This window comes from Venturia canescens, chromosome 4 (genome assembly GCF_019457755.1).
Source record: "Venturia canescens isolate UGA chromosome 4, ASM1945775v1, whole genome shotgun sequence".
In the NCBI taxonomy this organism is placed as follows: domain Eukaryota; kingdom Metazoa; phylum Arthropoda; class Insecta; order Hymenoptera; family Ichneumonidae; genus Venturia; species Venturia canescens.
Genome location: NC_057424.1, coordinates 22,544,240 through 22,556,220, shown reverse-complemented (window position 1 = coordinate 22,556,220; position 11,981 = coordinate 22,544,240). Strand labels below are relative to the sequence as shown.

Here is an 11,981-nt window from a genome sequence, read left to right as displayed (position 1 = left end):
CGCCTCCCTGATCCTCCACTATACCGCCAAACCGCAATAAGATAAAAACCCGTAGAAATAAAAAACTGAAGAAAAATCTGAATGTGAAAGAGCTTGTTCGTTTTTCATTCTGAATTTATTCTTACGCTAGATATTCCATAATACTACAGAAATTGAGAAGATAAATTATTTTCATGTATAATTATATATAACCAACAAATGTTAGATTTTTATTAACCTCAATTTCGTTTGAAATTTATATCCTCGCGTAGTTTTCAGTGCGTACATTCCTACAGAAAATAGTGTGGGGAATCTTTAAGCGCTAAAAAACCAACACATGCGAAATTTTTGCACAGATTGATCGATCTTTTTATTTATTCTTAAAATTGCTACACGTACCCTTCCTGGTTTTCACAGTCAATCACATCCCTCAACGCCTACTTTGCGTCCACGCTTGAACTTTCCTTATGCACTGTACGTAGTTTTGCACACGGTAGATTTTGTTTTTACTTTTTTCAGATTCAGTTTCGATTGGTTCGAAATCCCTAAAAAGCTGGCGCAGCGATCACAGCGCGAGCTATATGTCCAAGCGATCACCTATCCGAGTGTACCAATTTCGTACAACAGGGCAGCTTAATTTGGGAGATAAAAGTATTCACCCCCTTAAGATCAGGTTTCATCGTTATTCAGAAACAATATGCACACACGAGTACGCGTTCACGTTACCAATTAGGTAAACTCTCATATTCATGCGACATCGCGAGTAACCTGCAAATAACAGGGAGTAATAATGATTCGAGGAAGAGGAAGAGGGAGGAATAGAGAGCACTGTCGTGCTATTATATAAATAATACATATCTCTTCGTTATTCGTGTGTCCAGCTCTATTTTCGTTTGTTTTTCTCAGCGATGGTCCTGGATAACTTCAATGATAAATACGTCAATTGCGTGGGTCGATGAAAATAACGTTTGTAAAGTTTTCGATGTTTTTTTTCTACGCATCAATGTATTATAACAAAATGTGCTGATATAGAAATTCACCTCAAAAGGTGAGTGGATTACCAAATTTAATAACAAGATGCTGAAAATATTTAATTCCCTCCATATTCTTCAATAATGGGTTTTGAGCTTCGCTTGGACGAAGAGAACGTTGCAGTGGACATCACGGAATCATACATTCAATAGAACGCACTTGCAAAATGTATAAATCCATGGCATACGCAAATAGGCTAAACTCAAATACGCGATCATGGATGAAATATATGAAACTTCTTTACGAGTGCTGTAAAAATGAAAATGTCAAGTGCTGCCACTCGATCAAGATTAAGAAAACAAAAACAGCATGAATAATAATGATGATAGTTTCGAAGCGTATATATTAACAGAATGTTAGTAACAAAGCCTCTGCTGCATTGCGTGGTTTGGTGTTCGTAATTGGCGCGAATTTTTTGTGCAACTGTACGTATAAACATCGTTGACTCATCACGCTCGATTGGACACGCAGCTCTGTCAAACGGTGCCGTCCCGCTCACATCGATTCGAGAAAAACAATGTGGAAAAACTGTGTTTCGACGTTGAAGTACCAGAGAAGACGCAAACAACGGCACAGAAATACATCGCGTATACGAATATTAGTTCCTTCAGTCACTAAAAATATAGTCGGATGTTAAAGTCGATATTTGTGTGTATATATGTATGTGTACGAAGTGTTCCACCAGCATTGCTGCTCGCGCGTAACGTATTGTTATTTCTGTCGCCAACTCGTTTTTCCGTTTTTTCCAATTCAATACCAGTGAGAATCGAATACCGTGTGGTCACTGAGCTACAAAGCTGTCGGCTTCGTGCATGATAATCCACTTTTTCAGGGTCTTGTAATGAACAATACAGTGGGCCGTCTCTCGCTTACCGCTCTCTCGATCGTGTCCCCCAGTTTCAGCGCCTTGTTTCCTGTGTCATATGTGAAAAAAATGGACTACGATTTTTTTCTGTATTCACTCTAATAGCCACGACATCTCTAGTATGTTGTTGAGTGGTGACCGGAGAGTTATCCTTTCAAGGGTATTTCTCAACATAAGTAATGTTTGGCCGAGTAAATATTCGATGTTTATCATCATTTTTCATATATTTTCAAATACGGATCTGAAAGTCATACATTTATCGGCGTATTTGTGCATAAAAGAAGACTATACTTTCGCTGCCTCTGCAAATATTGAACGAAGATCAAACATTATTGGAGAGGCAAGTCAGCCTTTCAATCTTCCTTAGAAAAGAATAACCAAAACAGAAATATCTGTGCCCTAACCATATTTTTCTCGGACGCGTATTTAATTAGTATAAAAAATTTTGTTGATCATCAATGGTGTACAACGTAGTCGAAATATTTGGTAATAAATTGTGAATCCCGATTGTTTTGTACAATTTTTTGGATGTAGTTTTTATCGTGAATTCAAGGTATCATATGTAACAAAAGCTTGATGGAAGAAAAGAAGAGAGAGAGAGAGAGAGAGGATCAAGAATTGAATGTTGAATATAGTCTGCGAGTACTATATATATATAAAGAATACTTGGTTTAAATATTCCTGGTAGATATGACGATAGTTTGTGTTTAGTGATATGAGCCGAAGGTATAGGGTCCTGAGTCAAATATGCAAAATAATGATCTTACGTACGACGTCAAGCAACAAAAAAGAGCGCAACTTTTTTTATGCGCACTTATGAGTCTGTAAGAAATTAACAGAATTGATGTTGATAGTGTCAAATGTACGATGTGTACAAATATTATATATATATATATTAAAAAAATGTGCGAAGGATATATTTAATTCTTTCGATCAAATAAAAGCCTTCAGGATGCATTCAAATACGTTATTTGCACTTCATATTTTTTTCGTTGGAACATTAAATTTTTCAGATTAATATAGTGAAGGGAACTGCGCATTCTGATCGAATATATAATACCCTACCTTCGCATATATGCGAATATTGCGAATGATAGAGACATCGCCGTGGCGGGAGCAATACTCATATACATCACTGCATTTTGAAAGAAAATAAAAAATAACAAAACCTTCACCAGCAATAATTCGACGACGTAGTATAGTAATCATCCGATGACAAGCTTCACGTATACATTAAAAAGTTATACAAACTTATCCATGGGAATTGTGGGTAATCTTGGAAATTCTATAATATTATCAACATATACCAACATATTTTATTATTGAAGTACGGTGGCGCTGCATTCTCGTTCATGTGTATGCATATATATCTTAAGATAGTATGCACATGTATACATATTTCTAATCTGACGCGAACTTCCCACCGATAACATTTTTTTCGCCTCCCTCTCACGAAATTGTCCCGTTTTCTGTGATCCAAAGAATTTGATCTTGGGAAAATTGCTTAAAAACATCGAATTGAACAGCAACGTAATTTGCAAAATTCTTTACGGTATAATAGAGAAGTCGAGAGGGCTCCCGTCTCACGTCAAGTGCCCATATGTACCGGATTAGCGACGCAGAGATACGATTATGTGGATAAAGCCACAAGAAGTCCTTTTGGCCAATGCTTTTTGGTAAATAAACTAGAAACGACATGAAAAAAAAACCTAAAAGTTTATACTTTCAAAGTTTGTGGTGAGAGACAGGAAGAGAGCTGTCATTGCATCAATCAGCTGACACAAGTTGGATCTTTATTTGAGTTTTTTGCACAACAGAATTGACATTATTTTCCATTTCTTGCAACCCAATAGTTTTTTCTTATTTCATATTATTATTACAATAATTTTTATAATTATGTGCTTTGAAAATCTCGAAACTTCGGACGCGAACAATGTCGAATTTCAATGTAGAGAAAACAATTTCATTCTATTTCATGCTTCTACTGTTTTGTAAAAATGAACTGGTTGTTAACTTTTATGTTATTTTTTATATTTTTTATCATACTGTTTCTCATGTATAGGGTTACGGAACAGGCAACCGTGTACTTTGTTTTGCAAAGGCGAAAAGGTCATGGGAAAACAGGAGGGCTGGGTTCAATATTGGTAGGAACGTTGGACAGTGTGTTCGATACGAAACCACCACCTTTTAGAATTTTGCATCAGACACCAACTTCCGAGGTTTATTGGGGTAAATATTTGATAAAAGCCATGTCTTTGTTCATAACCGCTTCAAAATTGACACAAAATATTTTTTCCCCTCAGCGATTGCGTGCTCCTTAACTCACGAGGAAATTTTAAACAATTGGCAATGGCTGCATACAAATTTAATCGATACTTTGAAATCTTTCGACAGCGAAGAAGAAATAACAGAATTTGTATGCTGCAAAATTCAATCTATTATTGCTAATAACGTACCGGACTGTCAGTTTGCTGAGGGTGAATATAAAATGATATTAATCTTTTACTTTTTTATTGACATGATATATACTGTACATTGATTTTATTTAATACATCAATCTATAATATCATATACTGACACAACGTTATGCATGCATATTAAGAATACAATATTATTCTCTAATTTCGTTTTTGCTCAGAGGAAGATCCACAGTCATTCAAGACTGTATCTTTCAAATTTCATCAATTGTTCAATCTGCCTAACGAAGATAAACTCGTCAACTATTATTCCTGCAGGTATCAATTCAATAAGTTATCCAGTTTTCTATGGTCATTTTTGTTGAAAACACTGTTGTTGGAGATGAAAAACTATATTTTGTCTTCTACAGCTATTGGAAGTCACGGTTACCGAGACAAGGATGGCTTTATTTGTCGGTCAGTCACATGTGTTTTTACGCCTACATCTTAGCAAGGGAGACAAAATTAGTGGTGCGGTGGGCTGACATAGTTGAACTGGACAAAACAAATTCAATTTTATTTCCGGACAGTATTCGCATTATGACACGAGATAACAAACAAGTACGTAATACTGTGAGGGAAAGTCAATTTACCTATTAGGTAAAATAAATTTTAACTGCAGCGTTGAGGATTTTGAAAATGTGATTCGATAAATTCCTGTGGAAAATGTTAACTAATAATTTTTTTCGTTAAGCATCACTTTTCGATGTTTCTGCACAAATCTGAGACGTACGCGTTGATGGAGCAGCTCACGAATATCGCTATGAAACGGTGATTGCCATGTAATTCATCCTGACCCAAATTTACCTCCATTTTATTGAATTCCCGTTTCGAGCAATGATTAAAAAAAAATACAATTTTACAGTCTCATCGACGAGAAGAGCGGATTCAATGAAGACCGGGAACTTCTCAGCAAATTAAGGTAAATTTCGAACATTTTATAATCCACCAAAACCTATAATTAATTTTGAAAAATAGAAAGTGTGCATTTATTCTAAATAAGCGCATTCAAATTATTACTTTTTTTTTGTATTCTTCAAAATGTATTTACAAAAAAATGTTTTTATATCGACTAATTCGATGAATATTCCAGCAAAAATGTGCCGAAAAAACCATCCTTTCTCAAACGAGATTTGGACGCGAGAGCTCATTCCGAAGCATACAGAATACAGTTCAGGCTTCCGGCTACCGAAAAACTGGATGGTAGCATAGACGCTACGCTTTGGACTCCGTACAACAAACGTCACGTTTGGGGAAAAATATTTCTGTCCCAAAATTATTTGTGTTTTGAGAGTCGAGTGAGTAGTTCATAAGTATTTATTCACGTTACTTCAAAAATTTTATACAAAAAATGTTGCACATCATTTTTGACAACTACGTCAAGCATCAGAGTACAACTTAAATCATGCTTTCTCATGTTTTACGAAATTCTCGCATGCTGGAAAAAATCTAAAATGTTCTGGTTAATAATATGTGATTGTGGAATACAAACGTAAAAAATGATTTTCATTCGTATCATACTGATGCAATTGTAGGTTAGACAAATGGTGAGTTTAGTAATACCTCTTCGGGAGGTAAAGGTTGCTGAAACTGTTGTAAATCAATCGTCGAACGCTGTCACGGATAAGTCTATTCTCGTCACGACTGCGCGATCTTCGTTCCTTTTTGCTCAGGTAAATAGCTACGCGTAATTATCGAAAATGAAAAAATGCTTTGACCCAATTATTTATTTTTCTCAATGACCACATGAGCGTTTTTTTTTAATGAAAATCTTTTTATTCGGTTTCTGTGTACTCAGATTCAAGATCGGGATTTCGTGGTGCAAAAAATCTCAGAACTTCTCGCTAAAACGAAACTGGTCCAACCGTAAGTATACTTTGTTGCGCATTTAGAGTCTGATTGATAAATAAAGCACTTTTTGTTAACTGTTTTTTTTTTTTTTTTTTCTTCAGAATACCGACAATAAATAAATATCTACAAAGTTCAGCGGGAAATTCAAGCTCCGATAATAAGGTTGGAAACGACGAATCGACATGGACACCGCAGCCAGCATTGATGTCTCTTTTTAAAGCTCCACTGAGCTCTGAGGCAACTGTAAAACAAGAAGCTAAAGAAAAACAATGGGAATTACATTTCGCCGAATACGGGCGAGGAATAACAATTTACAGAACAACGGAAACTGCTAAACTCGTGATTCAGGGTGTACCGCAAACTTTACGCGGCGAAGTTTGGCTCACTTTCTCCGGTATTGCTTTATTTATATTTTTTCCCCACAGAGATGTGAATTTTCAAAATATTTAGAGTCTTCCTTTATTCAAACAAGTACTTACGATATTCGATTTATAATCATTTTCGGTAGATCTAAAATCAGATTTTTTTCTCCTTTTTCCTTTTACAGGTGCAATAAACGAAATGGCAATGAATCCAGGTCTGTACAAATCACTGGTAGATCAGGCCCTTGGAAAATCTTGCCAAGCGAACGAGGAAATTGAAAGAGATTTGCATCGTTCGCTACCAGAACATCCGGCTTTCCAATCGGATACTGGAATAAATGCTCTTAGACGAGTTTTGTCGGCTTACGCGCTGCGAAATCCTCAAATCGGTATGCATTTGCTGTTATGATATTTGTCTGGAATTTCAAAGTGAGATCAGCGATTGTAAAATTATTTTTTTTTTTTCCTTCAAAACGGTGGAGCATATAACTATTTGTTTGATGAACAGGTTACTGCCAAGCGATGAATATTGTCGCCTCGGTCCTTCTTATTTATTGCTCCGAAGAATCGGCATTTTGGCAACTTTGCAACGTTTGTGAATCCCTACTGCCCGATTATTACGACCGACGAGTCGTCGGAGCTCTCGTCGATCAAGGTCTTCTCGAGGAATTGGCTGCTGAATATCTGCCCAGTTTGCACGCGAAATTAGGCGAACTTGGGGTCATAAGGGTCATTTCGTTATCTTGGTTCCTTACCATTTTTTTGAGTGTCATGCCAACCGGGAGTGCTGTCAATATCATGGATTGCTTCTTCTATGACGGTGCCAAAGTCATCTTTCAGGTTCGTTTCTAATTTACTTTTTTTAGGGACCCTATCGCTGTCGGTTGTTTATACTGTAGCATTTTTCTCCCGAAAGTGTCTTGATTATCATTTTTGTTTTTGCTTCGCTTTATCCAGATTGCATTGACGGTGCTCGAATGGAATCAAGAAAAACTTTTAAATTGTCGAGATGATGGTGAAGCTATGCAGTTACTGACCGATTATCTTGGTGGCGTTTTTAACGATGAGGGAACTATTTTACCCAGACCGCTCGACACAACCGTACCTCCGAGGGTATTGTATTTAATATTATTTGATATTTTCGATTTAATACTCAAATACGATTCATTGATGATTTTTTATTGCTTACAGAGTATTTCTGTTCAAACGTTAATTTACGAAGCGTACTCCAGATATGGTAGTCTAACGATTGGCAGGATAGAGAGATTGAGATTGAAGCATCGTCTAAGAGTTGTACAAACATTGGAGGACGGGATCGAGAAGAATGTCGTGAGGAGTGTGGTCGTCGATAAATATATGAACATGGAAGAGTTGCAGGTAGATTTTCAACGACTGCAAAGGATTATTGGAATCATTGAGCTTAACTGACGTTTTGAAAACATCAAGATTAGCGATAAGTAAAAATACATTCAAAATGGACAAAATTTCAGGAATTATTGAGTCTGGTGAGAGAAGAGTTGATGAGCCAACGAAGATCGGATACTGAACGTTACGATCCGACTCAGCCGCCCTACGAGGCATACAAAATCGATTTTGAATTATTTCGCATTTTATTCGGTGGTTTGTCACCCTGGGGAAAATGCACTCAAGCGGAATCTCTTGCTGCTCGGTTATTCAGGGTAAATATAATAAGATATCAATCACTTTCAAGCTCTTTACGAGATACTAAATTATTCTCGTAAATTTTAGCTGATGGATCGTAATCGCGATGCACTTTTAAATTTTCGAGAGCTGGTTCAAGCGATTGGTATGACTGCGACTGCAGATTTGACGCAGCGTCTCAAGCTCTTGTACACGTTGCATCTTCCCCCGTTGTTAACACCAGTAGATTTCGATTCGCCAACTCATTCTGGTATGCTAGAAAATGCAGATTCCATGCATAAAAGTTTTTCTTCATTTACCTTTATTGAAATCTTCATTATTTTCGCATTCATCAGATTATTTATTTCAAATATCTGATATTGAGATAAAAAATAAAACCTGTACGATAGCTGAATTACGATTTCGTTGATCAATAATTTATAATGTGGTGAAAACTTGAATGACTAACAGCCGATGGAGCCGAAGTAGCTGCAGAAGCGACGGACTTTTTCAACACGATGGAACAAAGCTTCGCTTCACTCGATTTGTCCATAACAAATTTTGCCGACGACTCGACAAATTATCGTTCCATATCACGATCCACTAGTCTTAATAGTCATCCAGGCGTCACGACCGATGAAACAACCGATCAGTCATGGGAAATTCAAAGTATGGGGAGTCTCCGCTCGATGCTCGAATCAAAAGACAGCCCTCTTGATTTGAAAACCGTTCCGAAAATGTCACAACGCCATTTCATCGCTCTTTGGAAAACTTTATACGACATGTTCCCCGCACAACCAGAAGACCAGGAGGTCTATCACAGCATTGCGTCTATAGGTCAGATTTTCTACGACTTGCATTTATCGCTGAATTCTCCGTTCAAGAAAATATCTATGATGAATAATTACTCTTTGCTCAACGATCCTCGTTTTTTACGTCAACTCATAAACGTTGAGCCAATGATCTGATTGAACGGGATTTTTAATGTAACTCCGTTTTTTTATATTTATTGTGTTTTTATTGCTGCTTTTTCAGGCACATTATTACTCCAATTGGGAGATGTTGGCAAACGGTTTTACGTCGACCGTGAAGAATCCGAGGACAGTTTACTGCTCGTCGGTGGTGGAGAATCGAGCCAGACGCCGAAATCTCCGGATTTCGAAGCGGTAATTGACGAATTCAAATTTACTCTAAATAAGAATACATTACAAAATTCTAATCACTTGATTATGCGATGCTATTTTTCTTTCAGTCACCTGACCGAAACGGAAATCCATCGACCTCGTCGACGGGTCCATCGTCGGATCCTGATTGGTCAATAAACGTCGAACAGTTTTTAGCGTCCGCTCTCACGGGTCCGGCTATTACCGAGTTTTTTGGCAAACGAGAGAATCTCACAGAGTCTATAAAAGCATTGAGAAATCGTCGCTTCAATAGAGTCCATTCCCTTTCCGATACACCTGTTATTCATGTATGACGTCACTCATAAAACGTAAATTTCCTATCCCAATCAATGATTAAAAGAAAATTCAACATCAAAATATTCTCGAGTATATCAAATTAGAATTTGAAGTACAGCCTCAAGTGTCAAAACGTGACCAATCACGAGTAATCAGTTTCGCCTACAATATTTTATGGCCTTGCTTTTCTCCTACTCATTCTCCCCCCCCAGGCCGGTTGCGTACTTGCAATTTTAGCCTCGCTCATTCTAATGCATCCAAACTAATATAAATAGCTATTATTTTTGTAAAACTAGAGTGAAAGATTTTTTTTCACAATGAATTACTATTATATGAATGATAATTTTACAAAATGTTGTCCTCATATGTATTATACGTGTATATATAAAGCCACAGATCCAAAAAATGTTTCCTTTATTTAATGTCATTATATAGTGAATTTAATTTTTTCCAGTGAAAAGTTTTAATCTGGTATGATTGTTTTATTTCTAATAAAAATTGTTCTCGAAAGTGCAGATCTTGTGCTTATGTCACCTGATACACGTCAAATTGTAGAGATTGAGATTTTGACAAGGTTTTATAGTATACGGGAAATAAAAACTTTTGACATACGCAGGACTGTAGCCAAAATGGACTGAAACTTTTCTTATTAATTTGACGAACACTGTGGAAAGAGACGCTAATCTAAGTTTTGGTGAGAAATTTCAGGTTTAGTACTATAAAGTATATCTGAAGCCAAAATTATTTTTCCTTATGGAAATTTTATTGTAATATTTTACAAGATAAAAATTAATAATTCTTTGCCAGAATATTGTCTTTCTTGCCAAGACGCACAATGCAGTCGTCGGATTCACCCTGTAACAAAAAATAGTTTATAATTCATAGTATTTTTCACAAGAGAAACAATATAGCAGAGAATCACAAAAATTGTCAATTAATATCATTTTTTTACTTCAACATTCCCTTTTGAATTGGATTTGGAAAAAAAATTTCACAACTTGATGAACTTAGAACTTTGTGTGAAATATGAATATTTACTGAAAATTACAGTACAATGATTAATAAATTCAACGACCGGTGTGAATTGACAGTGAAGAGTGAGTAAGTCGGTTTTCTCGATCAAGCTTGAGTTTTGAAGGTAATTGAAAGTAACAGTTTTTTGCTTTCCAGGTATCTATTCTACACCTGCCAGGGCTGATACTGCACATTAATGGTGAAAATATCTTGAATTTAAAATATCAACAATGGAACAATTTGGATAATTTTAATGATGAAAAAAATGTGTACATACCATGCGACGAATAGCACCGCAAATGGCATACATTTTGTGGGTGTCTGTCATTCTTCCGGTGGCTGGGTCAACATCGGCAAGAGTCAACTGAATTGATGCATGATCCTTGGCATGGATAATGCGATTGCTCGACGAGCTGAAAACGTGGAAAAAGTTTTTAAAAATTTGTGTTTGTTACAATTATTGAATGTTAGAAAATGCGAACATAACCTCGAAAAAAATTCTCGTTAAGTTATCGCAAGCTTCAAAAATAATTTTAAAAAAGGATACTATTTCACGAATGATTACTATTAATTTATCGAATTCGTTTAAAGAAATTTGAAATAATGAGAATGAAAGTTGTGTTGACAACACGCGTGCTTAGCCACTCACCATTTACGCGGCCAGTAAAGATCGACGAATTCTCCGGCTTCGTTTTCCATGGTTTATGGATAATCTGTAATAAAGATTTTTTAAAATTATGTATACCCGTTTGTTTTACACGAAATTTGGTGGAATTACTATGTAATTTAATATTTAATTGTACATGCTTACGTTCAACAGAAATCTCGAGAAAGATTCGGAACAGGAAAGAGGCTGGTGCGGCGCGTTCAACCGGAAGTGAGCGAGTTTTCGATTAATCGTTAGCGGAAACTCGATCTTTTTACAGGGTTACCAACAACTTTACATTTTTCTTTTTTTGGTAGTGTTGTCCAGTATTGTCAGTGTTGTTATTAGCGGTTATTCAAAAATATTTTAGGGCAGGTTGTTCCAACTTCTAGGTAGCTTATCTGGCGGGTAAAAGCATTGACTTGTAGACCTTTAACTGTCAGATAGGCTTACCTATATAAGTTGGAACAACCCGCCCTTAGACAAGATGAATTGTGACTTGCAACGATATAGACCAAACGGAAATGAGCGAAAAAAATGACATCAACAATTTTCAAGGAAAAAAATAGAAATTTTTCGGCGCAAAAGAACTCGAAAAAACGTGTGGCTGCATGTGAAGCTAGTTGAGCTGCGTACTGTATGCCCCCACTTTTTCTCCGACGGTTATTACTACAC

The 11,981-nt window shown here is 36.4% G+C and overlaps 2 protein-coding genes across 3 annotated transcripts; one reads left to right on the top strand and one right to left on the bottom strand.

The window, feature by feature from the left end:
* Positions 1-247: 247 nt before the first annotated feature.
* Tbc1d8-9 (TBC1 domain family member 8/9) lies at positions 248-9,727 on the top strand. 2 transcript variants are annotated; one of them, XM_043417836.1, is made up of 21 exons: positions 1,693-1,711; positions 3,438-3,552; positions 3,939-4,105; positions 4,180-4,353; positions 4,515-4,611; positions 4,704-4,893; positions 5,027-5,103; positions 5,198-5,254; positions 5,426-5,630; positions 5,868-6,005; positions 6,131-6,198; positions 6,285-6,577; positions 6,731-6,934; positions 7,054-7,385; positions 7,503-7,658; positions 7,737-7,922; positions 8,036-8,224; positions 8,295-8,457; positions 8,658-9,023; positions 9,222-9,352; positions 9,439-9,727. In XM_043417836.1, the coding sequence occupies exons 2-21, from the start codon at positions 3,509-3,511 to the stop codon at positions 9,661-9,663; spliced, it is 3,462 nt and encodes a 1,153-aa protein (XP_043273771.1). In that variant the 5' UTR covers positions 1,693-1,711; positions 3,438-3,508; the 3' UTR covers positions 9,664-9,727. The 2 variants fall into 2 exon arrangements, with proteins under 2 accessions (XP_043273772.1, XP_043273771.1); XM_043417837.1 differs by lacking the exon at positions 3,438-3,552 and having other exon boundaries at positions 248-1,711.
* Positions 9,728-10,387: 660 nt separating this feature from the next.
* Positions 10,388-11,571, bottom strand: RpS21 (ribosomal protein S21). The gene is made up of 4 exons (XM_043417847.1): positions 11,472-11,571; positions 11,310-11,373; positions 10,938-11,073; positions 10,388-10,501 (listed from the first exon to the last, which is right to left on the bottom strand). Exons 2-4 carry the CDS (start codon positions 11,357-11,359, stop codon positions 10,436-10,438), a joined length of 252 nt encoding a protein of 83 aa, XP_043273782.1. The 5' UTR covers positions 11,360-11,373; positions 11,472-11,571; the 3' UTR covers positions 10,388-10,435.
* Positions 11,572-11,981: the final 410 nt, after the last annotated feature.

What these genes read in the sequence shown, in the direction of transcription:
- Tbc1d8-9 (XM_043417836.1), top strand. Translation starts at nt 3,509, where the DNA reads ATGTGGATAAAGCCACAAGAAGTCCTTTTGGCCAATGCTTTTTG. An exon ending in AACTTCCGAGGTTTATTGGG is followed by an intron (nt 4,106 to 4,179) that starts GTAAATATTTGA and finishes TTTTCCCCTCAG; the next exon opens with CGATTGCGTGCTCCTTAACT. An exon ending in GTCAACTATTATTCCTGCAG is followed by an intron (nt 4,612 to 4,703) that starts GTATCAATTCAA and finishes TGTCTTCTACAG; the next exon opens with CTATTGGAAGTCACGGTTAC.
- RpS21 (XM_043417847.1), bottom strand. Translation starts at nt 11,359, where the DNA reads ATGGAAAACGAAGCCGGAGAATTCGTCGATCTTTACTGGCCGCGTAAA. An exon ending in CTTTACTGGCCGCGTAAATG is followed by an intron (nt 11,074 to 11,309) that starts GTGAGTGGCTAA and finishes CCACGTTTTCAG; the next exon opens with CTCGTCGAGCAATCGCATTA. An exon ending in GCGGTGCTATTCGTCGCATG is followed by an intron (nt 10,502 to 10,937) that starts GTATGTACACAT and finishes TTTTTGTTACAG; the next exon opens with GGTGAATCCGACGACTGCAT.